The following is a 24348-nucleotide window of genomic DNA, read 5'->3' as shown; positions in this document are numbered from 1 at the left end:
AAATCAGGAAAACAACAGTTGAACACAAAGAAAATGTCAACAGATAGATTACGAAGAGAAACCAAACAGAGATGAAGACCACAGTAACAGAAATTTAAAATTCCCTACAGGGGTTCAACAGCAGATTGAAGCTGGCAGAAGAAAGAATCAGAGAAATTGAAGTAAAAGCAATTGAAATCATTCAATCTGAAGAGCAGAAGAGAAAAAGAATGAGGAAACATGAACAGAGCCTGAGGAACCTGTGGGACACCATCAAGCATCTAAATATATTCAATGTGGGAGACCCAGAAGGAGAAAAAGGAGAGAAAGGGTCAGAAAGAATATTCAAAGAAATAATGGCTGAAAACTTCCCAAATTTCATGAAAGACACGAATATACACATCAAAGATGCTCACTGAACTCCAAAAGGATAAATCCAAATGGCCCATGCAGCAGCCTATTACAATCAAACTACTGAATGACAAAGCAACATGTCATATACAGCCTAAATAATATTAAGTGCCAAATTCTCATTGTAAACCATGGGGGTAAGAAGGCAGTGGGATGACATATTTAAACTACTGAAAGCAAATAACTTCCAACTATGAATGCTATGTATGAAAAAACTGTCTTTCAAAAATGAGGGAGAGTTTAAGACATTCCCAGATAAATAAAAGCTGAGGTATTTCATCACTAGCTTGGCCCTATAAGAGATGCTAAAGAGAGTTCTGCAAGTTGAAAGGAAAGCACAATAGACAACAGATCAAAGCCTCATTAAGAAATAAAGATCTTTCATCTCTTGTGCTGTGCCTTTCATTTCCATAGATTCTACTAGTTGTTTTTTTGAACTTTCAATTTCTGCCTTATATATGCCCAGTGTTTTCTTTACAGCCTCTATCTCTTTTGTGAAATATTCTCTAAAGTTTTTGAATTGATTTAGCATTAGTTGTTTAAATTCCTGTATCTCAGTTGAAGTGTATGTTTGTTCCTTTGACTGGGTCATAGCTTTGTTTTTGTTAGTGTAGGTTGTAGTTTTCTGTTGTCTAGGCATCTGACCTCCTAGGCCACCCCAGTCAGGTTTTCCCAGGCAAGAACAGGTTCAGGTCACAGAAGGAGGAAATATTCAGTATCTGGTTCCCCTGATGGTTTTTCTTATAGAGGATTAATACATCTGTGCTTTTCTGTTTGGCAGGTGCAGTCTGTCACTGCCTGTGTAACGGGGTGAGGCCTGTGGCTCTCCTCCCCCAGGCTTTGGGGTCTGGTTCCGGAAAGGCAGGTGGTAAAGCTGGAACCCTCCCTTTCCTTTGGGAAGCTATGTCCCCTCCAAAGAGGTCACTGCCTATCAGGAAGTTCTTTGTTTCTCTGACTCTGCTGATCAAAGTGTTTTGATTTTAAAATAGCTGAGTCTGTCTTTACTGCAAAGCGCTGCGGGCTGAAAGCAGCTGCAGTTTTCTCCACAGACAGCAAAAGGGACAGAAGAGCTCCCAGGTTCACCTGTCAGCCTCTGGGCTTCTCGTCCTGAGACAGATATGTCCCCTGACCCTCCCAAGGTCAGTTGTCCCCAAAAACACAATGGAAACATACAACAGCAGACATCAAGAGGCAAAAGAAAACACTCAAGAACTGGAGAACAAAATACCTGAAAGCCTACATGCAAAGGAGCAGATGGAGAAAAGAATGAAAAAATATGAGCAACATCTCCGGGAACTTAAAGATGAAACAAAGTACAAGAATCTACATATCATTGGTGTGCCAGAAGGAGAAGAGACGCGAAAAGGGGCAGAGGCAATAATAGAGGAAATAATCAATGAAAATTTCCCATCACTTATGAAAGACATAAAATTACAGATTCAAGAAGTGCAGCGTACTCCAAACAGAATAGGTATGAATAGGCCTATGCCAAGACACTTAATAATCAGATTATCAAATGTCAAAGACAAAAAGAGAAGCCTGAAAGCAGCAAGAGAAAAGCAATCCATCACATACAAAGGAAGCTTAATAAGACTATGTGCAGATCTCTCAGCAGAAACCATGGAGGCAAGAAGGAAGTGGTGTGATATATTTAAGACACTGAAAGAGAAAAACCTCCAACCAAGAATCCTACATCCAGCAAAGCTGTCCTTCAAATATGAGGGAGAGCTCAAAATATTTTCTGACAAACAGACAATGAGAGACTTTGTGAAGAAGACACCTGCCCTACAGGAAATACTAAAGGGAACACTGCAGAGTGATAGGAGAAGATGGGAGTGTGTGGTTCAGAATACAATTTTGGGAGATGGTACCACAGCAATGTAAGTACATTGAACAAAGATAGCTATGTGTACGGTTGAGAGAGGAAGGTTGGGAGAATGTGAGACACCAGAAGAAAGGAGGAAAGATAAAGACTGGGACTGTGTAACTTGGTGAAATCTAGAGTGTTCAACAATTGTGGTAAAATGTACAGATATGTTCTTTTACGAGGGAGAACAAGCAAATGTCAACCTTGCAAGGTGTTAAAAATGGGGAGGCATTGCGGGAGGGATGCAATCAATGTAAACTAGAAACTATAACTAACAGAATCATTGTATTATGCTTCCTTTAATGTAACGAAGGTGATATACCAAGGCAAATGCAGATAAGAAGGGGGGATAGGGGAGGCATGTTAGACACTTGACATTGGTGGTGTTGTCTGACTCTTTACCCTTCTTTGATTTAAGATTACTTTTCCTTTTGCTACTAGCTGTCATTTTTTCCTCTTTCCTTTCCCTCTCTGCCTTCTTTGACGCTCCCTCCTGCCTTGTGGAAGAAATGTAGATGCCCTTATATAGATAGTGGTGAGGGTGGTGAACACATAAATATGTGACCATACAGAGAACCATCGATTGTTTACTTAGGATGAAATGTATGGGGTGTGAACAAAACCATCTTAAAAAAAAAAGGGCTGATGTCAAAACCTCAAGGGCAATATACTGAGTGAAATAAGCCAGACACGTATGGACAAATATTGCAGGGTCTCACTGGTAAGAACTAACTATAATATGTAAACTCATAGACATGAAATCTAAGGTACCAAGATATAGGATGAGGCTTAAGAATGGGGAGTGGTTGCTTAGTATGAGCAGAATGTTCAACTAGGATGAACTTAAATGTTTGGGAATAAACAGAGGTGTAGGTAGCAAGATGTGAGAATAACTAACAGTGCCAAAGGGCATGTGAATGAGATGGAAACGGGAAGCTCAGAGTCATATATGTAACCAGAAGGAAAGTTGGAGGTCAAAAGATGGGAATGTATAAAACTGAATCCTATGGTGGGCAATGTCCATGATTAACTGTACAAATATTAGAAAACTCTTCCACGAACCAGAACAAATGTAGACAATACAACTAGAAGTTAACAATAGAGGGACATATAGGGAAGAAATATATATCTATTGCAAACTATATACTACAGTTTGTAGTATTTCAACATTCTTTCATAAACAGTAACAAATGTACTATACCAACACTACAAGTCAGTAACTGAGGAGGGTTGGTTAGGGATATGGGAGGATTCGAGTTTCCTTTTCTTTTCCTTTTTTTTTCCCCCCAATCTTTCACTTTATTTCTTGCCTGGAGTAATGAAAAGGTTCTAAAAATTGAACAAAAATTAAGTGTGGTGATGGATGCACAGCTGTAAGAGGGTACCAGGGGCAACTGACTGTACACTTTGGATCTTTGGATAATTGTATGGTATCTGAACAATCCCAATAAAAATTAAAAAAAAAAAAAAAGAAATAAAGATCTCTGTAAAGGTAACAACAGGAGTAAATATAAACGCCGGTACTACGGTATTTTTGGTTTGTAGCTCCACATTTTACCTCCTAGTATCCAAAAGGCAAATGCATAAAATGTAATGATATATAAGTTTTAAATGAGTGTGTCTACATCTACAATATATCTTGCTGAGATTTGTGTAGTATTCTGTTAAATATTCAAATTAATGTAGGGAGAATGGAGAACTTTATTACGATGCATTTTCGAAACCATGTTTTATCTATAGATTTAGGTCTTGTTTTTTTTTTTTTTCCATCACTATTTTGTAGATTTCAGGACTTAGATACTTGGCATGCTTTTTTAAAGATTTATACCAAATTACTTCTTCTTTGTCATGGTATTTCAAATAATATGACTTTTTATTTTGTATTCCATTTTTACGTTACTACTATATCGAAATCAAACTCCTTTTTTACATATTGACCTGTGACCCTGCTATACTAACAAATTAGCAAAAAGGAGAAAAAAAAGAAAAAAGTAATGATATATCAGTGGCTTTGGATTGAAAATGTATAACCATGTAATTTGTGACAAGAACTACATAAAGTTGGGGGCACAGACGAGTATAGGAACAGTTTGTGTATACTACTGAAGTTAAGTACATATCAAAGCAAAAGAGACTGTTATAGATTTAGAATGTTAAATTTAAGCCCCATAATAACTACAAAGAAAATATCAGAGAATATGCAAGTTCACAGAGACAGAAACTCGAGTACAGGTTGTTAAGGGTAGGGAGCAAGGGAGAATGGGGGATTAATGCATAATGAGTATAGGGTTTCTGCTTGGGAAGATGGGAAAATTTCAGTAATGGTAGGTGGTGAGGGTACTGCAATATTGTGAATGTGATTAATTCCATTGAATGGTATGCTTGGGAGTGGTTGAGATAGGAAAGTTTATGTTGTATACATGTTCCCACAATTAAAAAAAAGAAAGAACTAACGAAAAAGACAGTGACAATTAAATGCAATACCTGATCCTGGATGGGATCTACCAAGGGAGGAGAAGAGGCTCAAAGGGACTTACTGGGTCATATGAAAAAATTGGAATATAAGGTTTATAGCAGTTTTCAATTTCTTGAACTTAGTAACTGTACTTAAGGTGTCACATAAGTGAATATCCTTGTTCTTAGGAAATATACATGGCAGTATTAAGTGTTCAAGGATCATGATGTATACAGCCTGCACCTGAGTGTTCAAAATATGAATTGATAGATAGATACATAGAATGATACGGCAAATATGGCAAAATGTTAAAATTGATGGATCTGGGTATCTAGGGTGGGGTAGAGCTATGTTGGAGCTCATATTATTTTTGTAACTATAAGTTTGAAAGTATTTCAAAATAAAAGTTAAAAATATATGAAATTAGAAATAAAGTTATTATTATAAAGGCCATTTAAAGATCAGGTGTATAATAATAATGAGAAATTTAGCAAAGATTTATTGAGTACTGAATATATGCCAAGCATTGGAATAAACACTATCTCATTTACTTCTAACAATAACCTTTTATGGTAGATACTACGATTATCCCCATTTTAGAGATAAGAAGAAGAACATAAAAAAACATAAAAAACTGGCGATTAAGTGAAATAGGATTCAACCCAGATCCAGGAATATCTAAGGAAAATATATTTCCAGATTGAATTTGAGCATTATTTTAAATAGCCAAGTTTGACTAAAAATTTTGTTTTCTCCAAGCCCTTTATTGTTCATTTAAACAGATGAGGCACAAGCAATAATAAAAACTTCATTTTTTTAATGTTACAAGGAAATTATTTTTGATAGCTGCATGATATGCCAATTTTCTCAAAATCTCTTCTGCAATAACATTTCATTAACATTTTAGTCCATATGTTGATTCAGTGAGGTCACAAAGACAAGCAGGAAGGTGGTAAAAATATTAAATTTACTGAAGGGTTAGAGGAACCAAATATTTACTGACTGAAACTAGGCACATCATACTAGGTTTTACACACTTTACATAAGTTAAATGTGAACATAAGTTCTACTTATCTATTAATAGAATAACAATGCTACCATCAAGTAAGCCTGTTTTAAATGCTTTCACTATAAATACAAACTATGCAACTTTTGTATTTAACAAAAGATTTTTGCCCAAAGAAGCATGTCACCATACACTAATAAATGTTTTGCATTTCCAAAGATTTTGTACAAGCGTGCAATATTAGCACATGGGAACACGCAAAACTGTTTTACTCAACTCAAAACTTGAATTGTTTTATTCCCACCTACTGGGTACCACCTACTGGGTACCACCGCTGTTAAAACTTTAGGTTGGAAACATAATGTTCACTGGGGGAAAAAAGCAGGTGATTTTTTTTCTTTTATGTAATACAGTGTGGTAGTTTTGAGCTGTTATTACCCCAGAAAAGGCCATGTTCTTTTAATCCATTCCTGTGGGTGCAGACCTATTGTGGGTGGGAACTTCTGATTAGGTTATTTCAATTGAGATGTGACCCAGCCCAGTGGCTCTTAATCCTTTTACTGGAGTCCTTTTTGAGACGATAAAAGACAGGAAAACTCCAGAGAGAGCTTAGAAAAAAAGGCCCCAGAGGAGCTGAGAGAGGAAGTCATAAAAGCAAGAAACTACAGCAACAAACCCAGGAGAGAAGCGCCAGCAGACATCAGCCATGTGCCTTCCCATGTGACACAGGTATCCCAGATGCCGACAGCCTTTCTTCAGAGAAGATATCATCCTGTTGATGCCTTATTTTGGACATTTTCACGACACTAGAACTGTAAATTTGTAAGCTAATAAAATCCCATTGTAAAAGCCAACCCATTTTTGATATAGTACATTCTGGCAGCTTCAGTAAACTGAAACATACAACTAGCTTTCAAAAGTGAGACCTAATTTTAAAGTACCAAAGTGTCATTTAAATAAGAAAATGTACTTGGCTTAATCAGCTCTAAAGTGAAGCTATCATTGCCTTTTCAACAATGCTGAAATCAAAGCAGATTATTTTTCAGAAAGCCAAGTGATACCCAGCTTGTATTGCACTACAATTTTCAAGGGCATAAATAGTTAACTTTCTACCCTCCCCAAATCTAAGTTGACCCCTCAAACCTCCAGCCAATTCTTAGGTTTTCTGGGCCCATTCTTTTCTTGCCAGGCTGTCTACTCCTTGCTCTTTTTTCCACATATTTTCTCCCTCTACACCCCTCAAATCTATACCTAGAATATTGCAAAAGAGAAGATTTTTTCTCAGCTGCAAGGTCAATTATTGACCAATTACCACTACAATGCTTTTAAAAAACCCTACTACTGGGCATCACCCAAAAAAGCACACCAAGTGTCATAATAATAATTTTTTAAAAGTACACTGTTTAAGAGTTCCCAAAAACCTAGAAGGTACCTGCAGAAAGAGTCCTTAAATGTTTGAGCCACCTAGTCCGATGTTCTAATTTAGAGGTGAGACTACTACAGGTGATAGGACATGACATGACATACCCAAAGCTATGTGGCTAACTAGAGGCAGAAGCTAGACCTATATTTCAAACTCTTTCCACTATATCATAACCACCATAAACAACAACAACAAACAGACAAACCAAAAACCTCTGGGTTAAGGTAAGATAAGTTTATAAGTAAGCCAAAATAAAAAGCCTAGTACATAGGAAAAATCTTTGGGATCTCTCCTCATAAAGCCAATTTGTAAAATGAGAAATGCTGCTCAGTTCAGCAGATGCCACACTATACCAAGGATCCTTATTCTCACTTCTGAAACTGAATCTGTGACTATAGATAACATGTCAATATTTGAGAACAAAAGGTTCCACTAGCTCCATTCTCTTCAAATCTTCAGCCATAAGGTTACACCTTGCTCTCACTGTTCAACAAGAAAAATGAATCCAATTAAAGTCAGATTAAAGAAGTATACTGAAGATAAAAGCAAAGGGGAACAAACATTTTTTACAAGAAAGTTATCCCAATTACTTTAAAGAACACACTTCAAATTAATTTACAGTTGTGACAGAACCACGTGATTTCAGTGAAAATCAACATAATAGACAATAACAAAAGATCAATTTGGAAATACTAAATCAGGCAAGCATGCAAAATTCAGAGTATGAAACAATGCAAGGCCTGGTGGTCAAATGACACTCCTCAGAAAAAGGTGGATTTGAAGACGCTGAACAGAACTATATAAAATAGGAGCTGAAAGGGATGCCTCAGAAATCAGTGGACCAGTTCCCTTATTTTATAAATGAGGAAAGTGAGCAGACATGAATTGGTAAAGCTCACACAGCTAGTGCTATATGCAACTTCACATACCTAAAATATAGGGAGCTAAACACCCAGAACAAATTAAGCCCACCGTTTTAAATAAAACATTTCATTAAGCACACTGATTTAAACAAAATATTTCAAAACTGATACAAGGGATGGGGATGATGCTGTTAATACAGCACAGCTGCACATTTCACAAATATTTTATGTTTAAGAGATTAAGTGGAAAAAAATTATCTTGAAGATTTTAATAAACACAATCAAGTTTTCATCCAATTTTCTGATATACAGCAAAGTGTACTAACTTTAAAAATCTGCATTCTTCAGTTTTCACCTATACTTTTTTTTTTTGGCCTTATTTTTCAAAACTGAGCACCGAGTATTTTTAACCTAAGTATTGTTACATACATGTACATTTTAATTGCACATTTTAGGAAGAAAAAAAATCCATGATATTTCAATAACTCACACTGTATTTATAAAATGAAAAATGCTCATCAAAATATACTTTTCACTGAGAAAAATAAAACAGACAAATGGATCTACACAAAGTAAAAATTAACTATGGTAGATTTTCAGTGTGGTACACCGAAAATTCATGTAAATTTGCCCTTATTCTCCTAGAGCTATTCATCTTCCGAGTTAAGAATTTTTAAAATATTTTAAATTGAGATTTTATTATGCTGACATTTCTTTTTCATTCTACATCTTCAGCCAAGCTTTGAGCACTTACAATTCTTTGACTGACTGTTGGGAGCTCAGTCAGAAGCATCTGGAACACTGGTGGTAGAAGAGTTTGCTGTAATACTTTGGACTAACTGCTGTGGCTGTCCACATACAGCAATAGCATCTGTCCAATGGTCCACACTCTTCTCATATTCACCTTAGGCTACTGTTTTAGTTTGCTTATGCTGTCGGAATGCAAAACACCAGAAATGGATGGGCTTTTATAAAGGGGGTTTATTTGGTTACAAAGTTACAGTCTTAAGGCCATAAAGTGTTCAAGGTAAGTCATCAACAATCGGGTACCTTCAACGGAGGATGGCCAGTGGTGTCCGGAAAACTTCTGTTAGCTGGAAGGCACGTGGCTGGCGTCTGCTCCAAAGTTCTGACTTCAAAAGTGGCTTTCTCCCAGGACGTTCCTTTCTAGGCTGCAGTTCCTCAAAAATGTCACTCTTAATTGCTCTTGGGGTGTTTGTCCTCTCTTAGCTTCTCCGGAGCAAGAATCTGCTTTCAACGGCCATCTTCAAACTGTCTCTCATCTGCACCTCCTCTCTCAGCTCCTGTGCATCCTTCAAAGTGTCCCTCTTGGCTGTAGCAAGCTCACTCCTTCTGTCTGAGCTTATATAGTGCTCCAGTAAACTAACCAAGGCCCATGCTGAATGGGTGGGGCCACACCTCCATAGAAATTATCCATGGAAAGATCTTGCCCACAGTTCAGTGATCACATCTCCACGGAAACATCCAATCAAAAGACTGCAACCCAATCAACACCAATAAGTTTCCTGCCCAAACAAGACTGCATCAAAGATAATGGCATTTTGGGGGACATAATACATTCAAACCAGCACATTCCACCCCCTGGACCCCAAAATGACATGATCTTTCCATATACAAAATACATTCATCCTATCACAATATCACAAAAACTTAAATCATTTGAGTAACAATAGTTAAGTACAAAATCCCATCAAAATCAATTATAGGTGTGGTCAGCACTAAGGCATAATTCTCCTTTAGCTGTGAATCTGTGAAACTTAAGTTATGTGCTCCCAATATACAAAGGAGGGACAGTCATAGGATAAACATTCTCGTTGCCATAATGAGAAACTGAAAGGAAAACAGGGTTTAAGGGACCAAAACAGTTCCTAAAACCCACAGGGCAAGAAGCTCCATTAGATTTCAAAGTCTGAGAGTCATTCACAGAATGACGTTGTATCCTTGGGGCCTGAAAGAGTGGAAGTCCAACCCTTTCCAAAGGCTTTCATGGCAGCCCTTTTTCTCTCCAAATGCTGGTTCAGTGCTCCAAAATATCCACACATTAGGGGGACCACCTTTTTGGCCCCAGCCTCTTCAAACATTGGGGCAGCACCTGGATTCTCTTTCATCTCCGAGGCACATGCTCCACCCCTTCAGAACACTGGGGTGGTGGCCAGGCTTTCCCCAGTCCCCTGGGAATGTGCTCCACCCTCTTTGAGGCCTGAGGTGGCAACACCTTTCCTGAACATAGACGTGGAAGGCCCAACCTCAACCTCTGGGACAAACTCACCCTTTCCATGCGTGTGGGCCACTCTGCTCTCCCAGCCTAAGACCTCTTGACTTCAGACCTCAACTTCCATGGCTCTATCTTTGAAGAAATTTTTCCTTCAATTTGTTCCTTGTCTCTCTCCTCCAGTCCAGATCGGCAGCATCTCTGTCTGTAAAGATCTCACAAAAATTCTGTTGGCTTTGCATGAAGCACACAGGGGTCAAAGCCGTCAGACAACGGGACTTTCCACAAATCCTTTCTGCTTAATTCATTCTCCAATCTTGGCTGGTACTGAAATGGCAGTCAGGTTCCATGTTTGGTTAAATCTTCACGTGTAGTTGTAGCTTCTGGGGATCCACCCCCTGGAAGCCCAGAGTTTTTCAGGCCATCAATTTCAAGTTTCTTGGAAACCAAGAGTTCAGTTCTCAGCTTATCTCTGTCCTCTTACATTTTACTATAAGCTGCAAGGAGAAGCCATGCTATATCTACAACTTTTAGTTTTAAAATCTCTTCAGCCAAGTATCCCAGCTCATTGTCTTCAAATTCTTCCTTCCATCCAACACCAGGACTCAATTTTGCCAAATCTCTGCCACTTTACAACAAGGATTGCCTTTCTTCCAGTTCGCAACAACACATTCATCATTTCTGCTCAAGCCTCATCAGAAGTATCTTTAGAGTCTGTATTTCCAGAAACAGTCTTTTCAAAGCAGTTTAGGCCTTTTCCATCAAGCTCCTCCATTTAAAAAGCCATTCCAACATGTTTGGTATTTGCAAATTCAGCAGCACCCCGCTTCTCTGGTACCAAAATCTGTTGCAGTTTGCTAATGCTGCTTGAATGCAAAACACCAGAAATGGATTGGCTTTTATAAAAGGGGGTTTATTTGGTTACAAAGTTAGTCTTAAGGCCATAAAGTGTCCAAGGTAACATGTCAACAATTGGGTACCTTCACTGGAGGACGGCCAATGGTGTCCAGAAAACCTCTGTTAGCTGGGAGGCTTGTGGCTAGTGTCTACTCCAGAGTTCTGGTTTCAAAATGGCTTTCTCTCAGGACCTTCCTTTCTAGGCTTCAGCTTCTCTCCAAAATGTCACTCTTAGTTGCTCTTGGGGTGTTTGTCCTCTCTTAGCTTCCCTGGAGCAAAAGTCTGCTTTCAAAGGCCATCTCCAAATGTCTCTGTAAACTGCAGTTCCTCTCTCAGCTCCTGTGCATTCTTCAAAGTGTCCCTTTTGGCTGTAGCAAGCTCACTCCTTCTGTCTGAGCTTATATAGTGCTCCAGTAACCTAATCAAGGCCCATGCTGAATGGGTGGGGCCACACCTCCATGGAAATTATCCAGTGAAAGATATTGCCCACAGTTCAGTTATCACATCTCCATAGAAACATCCAATCAAAAGTCTGCAACCGAATATGACTCCCGGGGATGAATGTGGACCCGGCATCGTGGGACTGAGAGAATCTTCTTGACCAAAAGGGGGATGCAAAATGGGACGAATAGTTTCAGTGGCTGAGAGATTTCAAATGGAGTCGAGAGGTCACTCTGGTGGACATTCTTATGCACCATATAGATAACACCTCTTAGGCTTTTATGTATTGGAATAGCTAGAAGTAAATACCTGAAACTACCAAACTCCAACCCAGCAGTCTGGACTCCTGAAGACAATTATATAATAATGTAGATTACAAGGGGTGACAGTGTGATTGTGAAGACCTTGTGGATCACACCCCCTTTATCTAGTGTATGGATGAGTAGAAAAATGGGGATAAAAACAAAAGGACAAATGGGGCGGGATGGGGGGATGATTTGGGTGTTCTTTTTTCACTTTTATTTTTTATACTTGTTCTGGTTCTTTCTGATGTAAGGAAAATGTTCAGAGATAGATTGTGGTGATGAACGCATAACTATGTTATCATACTGTGGACAGTGGATTGTATACCATGGATGATTGTATGGTGTGTGAATGTATTTCCATAAAACTGAATTTAAAAAAAAAAAAAAAAAAGTCTGCAACCCAATCAACATCAGTAAGTTTCCTGCCCACACAAGACCACATCAAAGATAATGGCATTTTGGGAGACAATACACTCAAACCAGCACAGCTAGTAACTCTTCACCAAGCTGTATTTCTTCCAGTAAAAGTGCTGAACAGCTTCAGCATCTTTAAGGTCAGGTAACTTGGAAAGCCCAGCTCTCTCCTCTCTGTTTCATCCCTCTCGCAGCCTGTTCTTGAAATTAGGGTTACTCTGTCGCTTGCAGTCAAAGTAAATGCAGTATCCAATGAAAAGTGCCCTGCATACACCTGCGGCCATGGAGCTGTTCCGACCCACCATTTTCTCTCCACTGTGGCATGTGAAAGGCAGCAACAAATTTAGACAACCCTTTTTAGGTTCTAAAGAATTGGGGTAGTTGGTGGTGGATACCTGAAACTATCAAACTACAACCCAGAACCCATGAATCTCGAAGATAATTGTATAAAAATGTAGCTTATGAGGGGTGACAATGGGATTGGGAAAGCCATAAGGACCACACTCCACTTTGTCTAGTTTATGGATGGATGAGTAGAAAAATACGGGAAGGAAACAAACAAACAAACAGACAAAAGTACCCAGTGTTCTTTTTTACTTTAATTACTCTTTTTCACTTTAATTATTATTCTTGTTATTTTTGTGTGTGTGCTAATGAAGGTGTCAGGGATTGATTTGGGTGATGAATGTACCACTATGTAATGGTACTGTAAACAATCGAAAGTACGATTTGTTTTGTATGACTGCGTGGTATGTGAATATATCTCAATAAAATGAAGATTAAAAAAAAAATTAAATAGCAGTGTCTTGGAGTAAGAAATAAGTTATTTGGAGAATGCGTTACCTTAATTTCTCCATATCGAAAGGGATTTTGTACATCTCTGGCCAAAACAGTGCTGTTCCCCCTGACCTGACCTGCAGTCACCATTCCTTTAGTGGTTACCATGGCCACTGTTTCATTAGAAGAGGTCCATGTGAAGTTGCCACTACCACCTTCTACCTGTGAAAAAAATACAACTTTAGGCTTAATTACTATAGGAATAAAATTGGAATTTAAGTGAAAATGCAAAGTTTGGCTGGAGAAATAAAGTATAGGAAATAATAAAACTATATAATAAATTATTTCTGGATACAGTAACAAACTGTGAAGTATACTAAAGTAACCAAATGGGCAAGGGAAATACTAAAGGGAGGTTAAGTAATGACAATGTCACTAAATGTCAAAGAAAAAGGGCACAAAGTAACTCAAAACTTTGTAACACTCATAAGGAAAGGATACATGGAAGAAAGACAAAGTAAACCAAGTCTTATTACAGATAACAGGATTCAAGAATGTGATTTTGTTGTCATCAAAAAGTGAGCTATCCTGTTAGGATTTGGGGGAAATAAAATTTGACATTAACCAAATTTCAATAAATTAAGCTATCAGAAAACTGGTTTATTATCTCTTTGTGAATTCTCATACTATAGGACACCATACCTGTACTGTATAACGATATAATATTCCCATAGGCTGATGAGGAAATGCTATAAAGACGGGTGTAAGCTTGATGGGAAAATAAATCTTCACTTCTTGCTGGTGTTTGACTGGAAATTGTACAGGCTGCATACCTTTACTCTATCAGGTATAAATAAAAGAAGCAAAATAGATTTTATAAGGACTGCTATATGGAACACTTTCATGTTCAAAACATCAGCAAACTGAGTATACTAACAAATTACTCAATCAGTTTCTATCTGTTAAATAAATAAATAAATATTCCTATTCCTATTCACAAAAAGGCAGTTACTATGGCTTAAGTAATAATGTAAGGGATTTTGCCAGATCTGTAATAGGCATCATACATAATCATGGAAAATAATTAAATAAAAATTTCCTGATATAAAAGAGATATTTATCAACATAGGGAGAGAAATCAGTTTCAGAAAGAAACACCCAGTATACCAATAAATTAAGTTCACCCACTGTAAAGGCAAAGAGATAATTACAAGCTACTCAGAAGAAATGAAAGAAGACTATTCAAAGATGCTGGGGTTATACTTTCCCCTAATACTTAAAAATAAGAGTAGGGTTTGGGGGGAAATCTACACAGGTAAATTGGAATCAGCTACACCAGCATTTTCTTTTTGAAGACAAAATAAAATATTTGTCAGTCAACCCATAGTTTCATGAAGAAAATAAGTGACTGTTACTATTTTTAGCCATTGTTTGGGGGTGTTTTGTTAATGTAACAATAGATAATTGGCACATCTACCCTTTGATCCAGCAATTCCACCCCTAGATATATATCCAAGAGATATGAGTTCATACATCTACCAAAAGACATGTACAAGAATGTTCACAGCAGCTTTATGCATAATAACCATGAAACAGAAACAACCCAAATGTCCATCAGTAGGAGAATGGAGCAATAAATTGTGGAATGATCATATAATGGAATGCTACTCAGTAATAGAAAAGAATGAACTTCCTCAAAAGGTTAAATACAGAGTTACCATATGACCCAGAAATTTCACTCCTATGTACAGACCCAAGAGATAAGAAAATATTTCTTCACACAACACTTGGATGAGAGTGTTTATGTAGCATTATATATAATAGCCAAAAAGTGGAAACAACTGATGAACAGATGAACAAATAGTAGTATATCTATATAATGAAGTATTACTTTGCAATAAAAATGAATCAAGTACTGATACATGCTACAACATAGATAAATCTTAAAAATCTTATGCTGAGTGAAAGAAGCCAGTCACAAAAACCATACAGTATATGATCCCTTTTATATGAAATGTCCCGAATAGACAAATTTATAAATAAAGAAGGCAGATTAGTGATTACCAAGTACTAGGTGTGTGTTGGGGGATGGGGGACAGACAACTAAAAGGTTCAGGGTTTCTTTTGGGGTGATGAAGTGGTTCTAAAATACATTATGATGATTGCACAACTTTGCACACTTTAAATTGGTGAACTGTATGGTATGTAAACTATATCTCAATAAAGTTCTTACAAAAAGAAAAATAATGAATCTCTTATGTATAAATAAAATGCATGAATCAAGGTCAAAAGCACTTGCCTTTATGAAAATAATTTCTGCAATGGCAAAACTAGGCCTGCAGGTAATTATGCCTAAGAGTCACTCCCAGAGAGCCTCTTTTGTTGCTCAGATGTGGCGTCTCACTTTAAGCCAACTCTGCAAATAAATCCAATACACTCCCCTCTATGTGGGATATGACTCCCAGGGGTGTAAGTCTCCCTGGTAACATGGGACATGACTCCCAGGGTGAACCCGGTCCTGGCATTGTGGGATTAAAAATGCCTTCTGGAACAAAAGGAGGAAAAGAAATGGAACAAAATAAAGTTTCAGTGGCTAAGAGATTTCAAAAAGAATTGAGTGGTCATTTTGGAGGTTACTCTTCTTTTCTTTTTTTTTTTTTTTCACAAATAACTTATTTTTAATAAAATACATCATTCTGTTAACAAGGGCTAAACAATCTAAACCTTTTAGATATTAGGTACTGCAGGTAGAGGGGAATGTTTGATTCAATAAAATGAGTGTTGATGAAAAACAGATTCTAATCTGAACTTTTAAGTGAAAAATTATGAATCTGGATTCACTGTACTTCATGTAAGACTATCATTTAAACAAGATCAACCTAGAGGAAACAAAAAACTTCCAAACTCAGGAAAAACTTAATTTTAAAATTTGTAAAATTTTTACAATTTAGGAAAAACACTTGGTTCCATATTAAGTTAGTTCATTTAACTAAACTTTTAAATTTGCTTCTCTTACATATAAAATTATTATATAAGGAGACAAAATGTGAAAAAGGGTACATAAGAGGTGTTTATAGTAAAAGTTATTATTTTATATAACTTCTTAGATTACTTTCTTTTTACCTTGCGCCTTATTAAAGTATTACATTCAATGTCAATTTTTCTACATCTCTTATATTTCTTTGTTATGCATTGCATTTCTCTTTTAAATATCAATTTTACAAGTAATACATGATAATGGTAAAAATTTTTTACAATCTGTAAGTAAAACAGAAACGTAGTCTGCTTTAACCCCTAATTACACTCTCCTCTTCAAATATAGTCGCTTTGACATTTTAGAATGTGCTTTTCTTTAAAAAGTTATAAACATTTTTGAACAAAGATCTGTGATGTGATTGGAAAATGATTTTTAAGTCATTCATTATGTTTTCATGCCTGAGCATAATTTTCCAATTGCCCCAAAACATGTTGATGTGCTAGATTTTACTTGTCTGTAAATAGATACAACTTTTCAAATATGTAGTTAATTTCCCAACTTTTATGTCATTCTTCAAAAGCATCAACCTTCTCAAGGCAATTAATATTGCATTTGTGCCAAAAACCTGTTAATTTCAGTGTCTAGAATATAAAATGGTGGGCCTGCATGTTTAGTTGGATCATAAGAAATGACAGATGGGAGGTAGTGGTACCCTTTTCTTGTTAGGGACAACATTATGTCAACATGGTGTTCTTGATCACCTGGATTAATAGTGACTAAGGCTCCACTATCCCAAATTCTATCAAGTTTGCCAATATTTACTCTGGAAAGATCAAAAATGCTGCAACAGTACAATGAAATGTTCCCTGAAGAACTCTTACTTTGGCTCCAGGAATTTCAGCAATTGGTTCTTCTGAGGAAGAAAGATTCTGCTCTGTAAAAAATTCTCGAATCCCAAGTTCATTCCACACCAACTACGCTGTGTCCCAGGTCTGCAAACCATCTCATCTCAACTGCTTTTCCAGAAAGAGGAAAAATATCCTGAGTCCACTCTTGCTGTTAAGAAAAGTATCCAAATGCTTCTTTAATAGCTGATGTCCTTGTTCTTGATGAAATGCAATGTTGCAGCTCACCCACTTTTCTTGCCAGTTTTCCAGAGTTAGTAATTGGTTTTTCTGTACCTCATTATCAGGGTACTCTTTAATTTTGAGTAAAGTTCTTGTATCATTCATAGTTTTGTAGACACCTTTGCCTCAGAAGCAGATATCTCCAATGCCTCTTCAGCTGCCTGCTGCCTGCCCCATCTCCATGGCGGATATGGGCCTCTGCATCAGGATCCCCATGCCCCTGACTCCTCCCCGCACCTCACCCCAGGCCTGCCCCGCCCCATAATCCCTCTCTGGAAGTTACTCTTACGCAAGCTTTAGCCAGAGACTGCAAACTATATAGTATGCCAAGCCCCGACCAGTAGTATTCCTGAGAACCCTAGGGAGAGCACTGGGCTCTAAGTCTCTATAAAAGTTCTTCATAGTAAGATTATTTTTCAGAAACTTAAGGCCTCCAGGTTGATCCTATGCCAGATAAGCCCTGAAACCAGAGGTACAAGTCTCTCCAAGAACATCAACCAGTTTCATGCCTCTACCCTGCAAGTTCAACACCCTTTTCCAGCACAAACAAGTTAAAATAGTCATTGCCCAGATATCCCTGAAGATTGAAAGAAAGATCAAATAAAAGGGAGGAGTAGTAACTGAAAAATTTGGAGTTAACAAATGACTGCCAATACTGACTCATTATATATATATTTCTTTTTAATGTCTAGTGTTTTAGAATAGCCAGAAGGAAGTACCTAAAGTTGTTCAAATGTAATCCAGTAACCATGATCTTTAATAATGACTGTATGACTATATAGCAAAAAAAAAAAAAGCTGCCCATGTTTGTATGGATCTACTTCTGGATGTTCTGTTCTGTTCCAATGATCTTGTTATATATCTCTGACAATACTACACTATCTTAGTTAACCTACCTCTAAAGCTGGATAGAGTGCAATACTAGTGACTAATAAGAGGGAAGGGTAAGGGTTATGGGAAGTTTGCGGTCTTCTTTTTTCTTTTTATATCTTTTCTGGAGTAATACAAATGTTCTAAAAATTATCATGGTGATGAATACACAAATATGTGATGATTCCATGAACCAGTGACTGTATACTTCGGATGGATTGTATGGTATATTGATATATCTCAATAAAATTACGTTTTTTTTTTTAAGCAATGGAAGGAATATTTTTTTAAAAAGATTGAATGTCCAGCACAGTAAATGAAAAAACACACATAACTAGAAACAATCATGAAAGTTTAGAACCAAAGATAAAGGGAAGATCTAAAACCTTTCAGAGTGAGGAGAAACACAAGCAAACAAAAGAATCAAAAGCAACACTGGAAGCAGAAGTTAATAAAGTCTTCAAAGTTCTGAGGGAAAATAAACTTCAACTTATCATTCAAATGGATGTTCAGAAAATTTACTCACCATACTCCCTTTCTTAGGAAATTACTTGAAAACATGATCTAGAAGAAGGAGTAAACCAAGAGAGCAGGTATGGCATCCAAGTAGCTACAACCCAGAGAAGCAACGAGTCCCAGTTGTAGAGCTGACAGAGAGAGATTTCAGTTGAGACTGAAACAGAGCCCAGTTTTTTAGGTCTCCAGGAAAGAGAATACTTGATAAGATCATACATATTATAGAAAGTTTGGAAATAATTAAGAATGTGATAAACAGTGAAAGGAAAAATGTAAAAATTTGAAAATTTTCAAAATTTCGTTATGGAAAAAAAACACAAAAGTTATACAAGACAGTAAAGGCAATTATAGCAGCACTTGGCTCTACCTTGAACAGTCTTTACAGTCATAATAGAAAAACAATTATTGATTTTCAACTTCTAGATTCAACCTATAGTTAGACATCAAAAGTTTTAATAATATTTATAGAATACCATGCAAACATTATTAACTATGACATTGAAAAGCAACAATAAAGATGACAAGTTGAGAGAGGGGAAAAAGGTAGAGAACTGAAAGGCTAGAAAGAGGCACAGAAATCCTCACATTACAAAGTACAGGATCAAAAGATAACCGCCCATAATTGATAGATCAAAAATAAAGGTTAATACAATTCTTAAAGTTACAAAGATAACCAACACCAGGGATTAAACATGGAGATATAATTACTCAGAGGATGAGGAATTGGGAGGTGAGAAGTTGGTGAAAATGAGCTAAGTTTTCTTCTATTACAGTAAGAAGTTGAAACGTGTCTAAAATTATTGAATCCCAAAATGTTGGTGGAACCAAATTATTTTGAGAAATGGAGGTAACTATCACAGAAAAGAGAGTGATTGCCTCTAAAGAACAAAATAGGAATAAAAAGGGTTGGGAAAGAAAACAATTGCTTTTAGCAATGTGACTTTATTATTGTGATTAAAACTATTCAAAAATTACAATAAAAATAATTTTGTAAGTAAGAACTGGTAATAAAAGAAGTTAAGAATAACTGAAAAACTTCCACAGAGATTCAGAAAATAAATGGACAAATCTCACTTGCTTAGAACTCTGGGAGGATGGTAGAAACCAGAGAAGGTCTCCACAAATGCTGAATTGAAGAAGAGAAAAATATCAGGTAGGAAACTTCCATCCCAGAATAGCTGGTCCTCTTCCCTCCCCCTCACTGGGACCCACACAGCTTGGGAAGTGCTCAGAGGCAGTGGCCTGGTTCCCATCCACCTCCCACCAGGAACACAGACTATAAAGCCAAGCCACTCACAGCAGTGAGTTACAACCCCAAGCATATCGAGACACAGGGACCCAAGTCCACAGACACCCAGGGCCACACACACAGACACTCAGTGGCCACAAGCCACTGAGGAGCACTGCATACAAGAGGGCCCCTAGGAGGAGCTTCCAAAATGGAGGATTAGGGAGGGAGTGGCAGAACATACTTCTCTCCCAAAAGCAGTGGGTAGCCAGCTAGAAACTGCCTGAATCAACTGTTTTGGGTATTTGGAGACCAGGGGAGCTCAGTATAACATACAGGGAAGCACCAGACAAAGACATGAGAAACCCTGGTCAGAGACCATAAGTAATTTGTCTGCGGCTCCTGGGCACCCATCACCCAACCTCAAGGGAAAAAAGGACTTTTTTTTTTTTTTTTTTTCCCAAACCCTCTCTCAGAGCCCTTCAGATCTGGTCAATGCCTCTTGCTTGGATACCTGACCCTGTTTTGGCTGGGAAATACTGACAAATCAACTGTCAAAGAAAAGCCTTAATACAAACACAATCAACAAAATCCTAAATGAGAGAAACCAACTTTCAGAATAAACCCATCAGATTAATTAGATGACCAGATATCAGAGAAAAATCACAAGGCATACTAAAACACAAATATATGGCACAAAGGAATAAATTAAAAAGTCAGAGAAGATAACAGAATTTGGAATAACTAATCAAAGATGTTCAAACAAATCTCCTAAATCAATTCAAAGGATGATTAAAGAGATAAAAGATATTAAGAAGACACTGGGTGAGCATAAAGAAGAATTTGAAAGTATACAAAGAAAAATAACAGATCTTATGGAAATGAAAGACACTACACATAAAATTAAAAATACACTAGAGACATACAACAGCAGATTTGAAGAGGCAGAAGAAAGGATCAGCAAGTTAGAAGACAAAGCATCTGAATTCTAACAGATAACAGATGGAGAAAAGAATGGAAAAACTTGAGTAGGATCTCAGGGAAATGAGTGACAACATGAAGTGCACATGTGTGTCCCAGAAGGAGAATAGAAGGGAAAAGAGCCAGAAAGAATATTGAGGAAATAGCCCAAAATTGCCCAACTCTTATAAAAGACATAAATATGCAACTCCAAGGAGCCCAACATACTCAAAACAGAATAAATCTGAATAGATCTGCTCCAAGATACATACTAATCAGAATGTCCAATGACAATGAGAAAGAGAATTGTGAAAGCAGCAAGAGAAAAGCAATTCACCAAATATAAAGGAAGACAAATAAGACCGAGTGCTGATTTCTCATCAGAAACCTGGAGGCGAGAAGGCAGTGGTGTAATATATTTAAGATACTAAAAGAGGAAAATTGCCAACCAAGAATTCTTTATTCAGCAAAGCTGTCCTTCTGAAATGAGGGAGAGTCTAAAACATTCATAGATAAACAGAAGATGAGAGAATTCATTAACAGGAGACTTCTCCTACAAGAAATACTAATGGGAGTTCTGCCAGCTAAAAAGAAAAGACAGGAGAGAGGGGCTTGGAGAAGAGTATAGAAATGAAGATTATCAGTAAGGATAGCTAAAAGGATAAAATAAGACAAGAGTAGATATGACAAATAAGAGCCAAAGGATAAAATGGAACTAAATACTGCCTTTACAGTAGTAACACTGAATGCTAATGGATTAAACTACCCAATCAAAAGACAGATTATCAAGAATGGATTAAAAAATATGATCCATCCAAATGCTGTTAACAACAGACTCATTTTAGACACAAAGATACAAACAGGTTGAAGATGAAAGGATGGAAAAAGATATTCTACACAAGCAGTATCCCACCCCCCCAAAAAGCTGGGCTAGGTATACTAATATCAGACAAAATAGATTTTAAATACAAAAATGTTACAGTAGACAGAGAAGGACATTATATATTAATAAAAGGGACAATTCACCAAGAAGAAATAACAACCATAAATACCTATGCACCTAATCAAAGTGCCTTAAAAAGTGCATGAGGCAAACACCGGCAAAACTGAAGGGAGTGATAGACACCTCTATATTATTACTGGGAGACTTCAACACACCACTCTCTTGAATAGACAGAACATCTAAACAGAGGATCAATAAGGAAACAGAGTACCTAAATAATATGATAAATGAACTAGATCTAACAGACATATATAGAACATTGCACCCTCAAATAGCAGGATATACATTCTTCTCATGTGTTCATGGAACATTCTCTAGGATAGACCATAGACCACATGTTGAGGCACAAAACAAGTTTTAATAAATTAAAAAAGATTAAATTATACAAAGCACTTTCTCTGATCATATTGTAATGAGGCTGGAAATCAATAACAGCCAGAGAAATGGAAAATTCACAAATTATGGTGGTTAAACAATACGCTCTTAAACAATCAGTGGGTCAAAGAAAAAATTGCAAGAGAAATCAGTAAGTATCTTGAATGAAAACAAGAATACACTATATCAAAACTTATGGGATGCAGTGAAGGCAGTTCTGAGAGGAAAATGTATAGCCTTAAACACCTACATTAAAAAGGAAGAAAGAGTGCAGATCAAAAACCTAACAGAATACCTGGAGAAAAAAACACAAACTAATCCCAAAGCAAGCAGAAGGAAAGAAATAACAAAGATTAGAGCAGAAATTAATGCAAACGAGAATTAAAAAAAAAAGAGAGAGAATCAATAAAATCAAAAGTTGGTTCTTTGAGAAGATCAATAGAATTGACAAACCTTTAGCTAGACTGACAAAGATAAAAAGATACAAGATGCAAATAAATAAAATCAGAAATGAGAGGGAGTCAGTACCACTGACCCTGTAGAAATAAAAAGGATCATAAGAGGATACTATGAACAACTGTATGCCAATAAATTAGACAATGCAGATGAAGCAGACAATTTGTGTGATAGTATGCAGCTGTATGAACCCCAGAAAAAACATGTTCAGTAAAGATCAGCCAATTCATTCCCATGGGTATAGACCTATGAGTGGGACTGTTTGATGATGTTATTTCAATTTAGAAGTAACCCACCTCATTCAAGGTATGTCTTAATCCTCTTACTGCAGTCCTTTATAAGAGGATAAAACACAGAAAATAGATCAAGAGAAGCACACAGGAACAACTTGTCATCGCCTCACCCCTACCCCCACCCACACACACACAGAAGCTCAGAGAGGAAACCACTGAAGCCAGAAGCTGGAAGCTATAAAACCCAGGAGAGAAGGACCAGCAGATGTCACCAGGCACCTTATTATCTGGCAGAGGAGCCCAAGCTTGCCAGTAGCCAGTCTTCAGTGTCCAGGTATTATCCTATTGATGCCTTAATTTGGACATTTTTCATGGCCTCCGAACTGTAAACTTGTAAGTTAATAAATCCCCATTGTAAAAGCCAAGCCACTTCTGGCATATTGCATTTCATCAGCTTTAGAAACCCAAAATAATTTCCTAGAAGCACAAGAACAACCTACACTGACTTGACAAGAAATAGAAGACCTCAACAAACCAATCACAAGTAAAGACAATGAATCAGTGTATTAGTTAGGGTTCTCTAGGAAAACAGAATCAATGAGAGGTGTCTATGACTATAAAATTTATAAAAGTGACTCACGCAACTGTGGGTATGCACAAGTCCAAATTCTGTAAAGCAGTCAGCAAACTGTCAATTCCAAGGAAGATGTCCGATGAACTCCTCAGGAAACAAACTGGCAACTTTGACGAACTCCTCAGGAAATGAACTGGAATCTTCGACGAACGTGTTTGATGAACTCCTCAGGAAACAAACCAGCAACTTTGACGAACTCCTCAGGAAACGCTTCGCTGGGCAGCCGAAGAAGTAGTGAAGGTCCTCTGTCTGTCTTGCTTATAAGTCTTCAACTGATTAATTGGATTAAATCCAGCCAGTTACATTCTCTCATTGTGAAAGACACGCCTTTTGGTGAGTCATCAGTCACAGCTGCAGTCAATTGACTGCTGATTTAATAAACCAGCCTGTTGGTTTATTAACCAGCCATAAACATCCTGGTAGCAATTGTTAGGCCAGTGTTTGCTTGACCAGACAGCTGGGTACTATCACCTGGCCAAGTTGACATATGAATCTAACCATCACAATCAGTCATCAAAAACCTCCCAATAAAGAAAAGCTCAAAAGCAGATGGTTTCACAGGTGAATTTTACCAATTGTTCCAAGAAGAATTAATACAACTCCTGTTCAAATTCTTCCAAAAAATTGAAGAGGGAACACTATGTAACTCATTCTTTGAAGCCAACATCACCCTAATAACAAAGCCGAATATACACAAGAAAAGAAAATTAAAGAACAATCTCTCTAATGAATATAGATGCAAAAATCGTCAACAAAGTACTTGCAAATCAAATCCAACAGCACATTAAAAGAACTACATGCCATAACCAAGTGGGTTTTATTCCAGGTATGTAAGGGTGGTTCAACACAAGAAAATCAATTAACGTAATATGCCATGTTAATAAAGCAAAAAAGGGAA

General features: G+C 37.1%; 1 protein-coding gene and 1 pseudogene across 1 annotated transcript in view; both read right to left on the bottom strand.

Annotated features, from left to right (window-relative positions):
* Window positions 1-24348, bottom strand: part of NUP210L (nucleoporin 210 like) — a 198872-nt gene that overhangs the window by 143403 nt on the left and 31121 nt on the right. The window contains exons 9-10 of the mRNA XM_037825901.1: window positions 13774-13911; window positions 13138-13293 (exon numbers count right to left, since the gene is read on the bottom strand). Of these exons, the coding sequence (XP_037681829.1) occupies window positions 13138-13293; window positions 13774-13911 (294 nt within the window). The remainder of the gene's footprint in view (window positions 1-13137; window positions 13294-13773; window positions 13912-24348) is intronic.
* LOC119526628 lies at window positions 8723-12599 on the bottom strand (annotated as a pseudogene).

Source organism: Choloepus didactylus, chromosome 2 (assembly GCF_015220235.1).
Source record: "Choloepus didactylus isolate mChoDid1 chromosome 2, mChoDid1.pri, whole genome shotgun sequence".
NCBI lineage: Eukaryota > Metazoa > Chordata > Mammalia > Pilosa > Megalonychidae > Choloepus > Choloepus didactylus.
The sequence above is the reverse complement of the archived record's forward strand: the minus strand, read 5'-3'. Positions and strand labels throughout refer to the sequence as shown.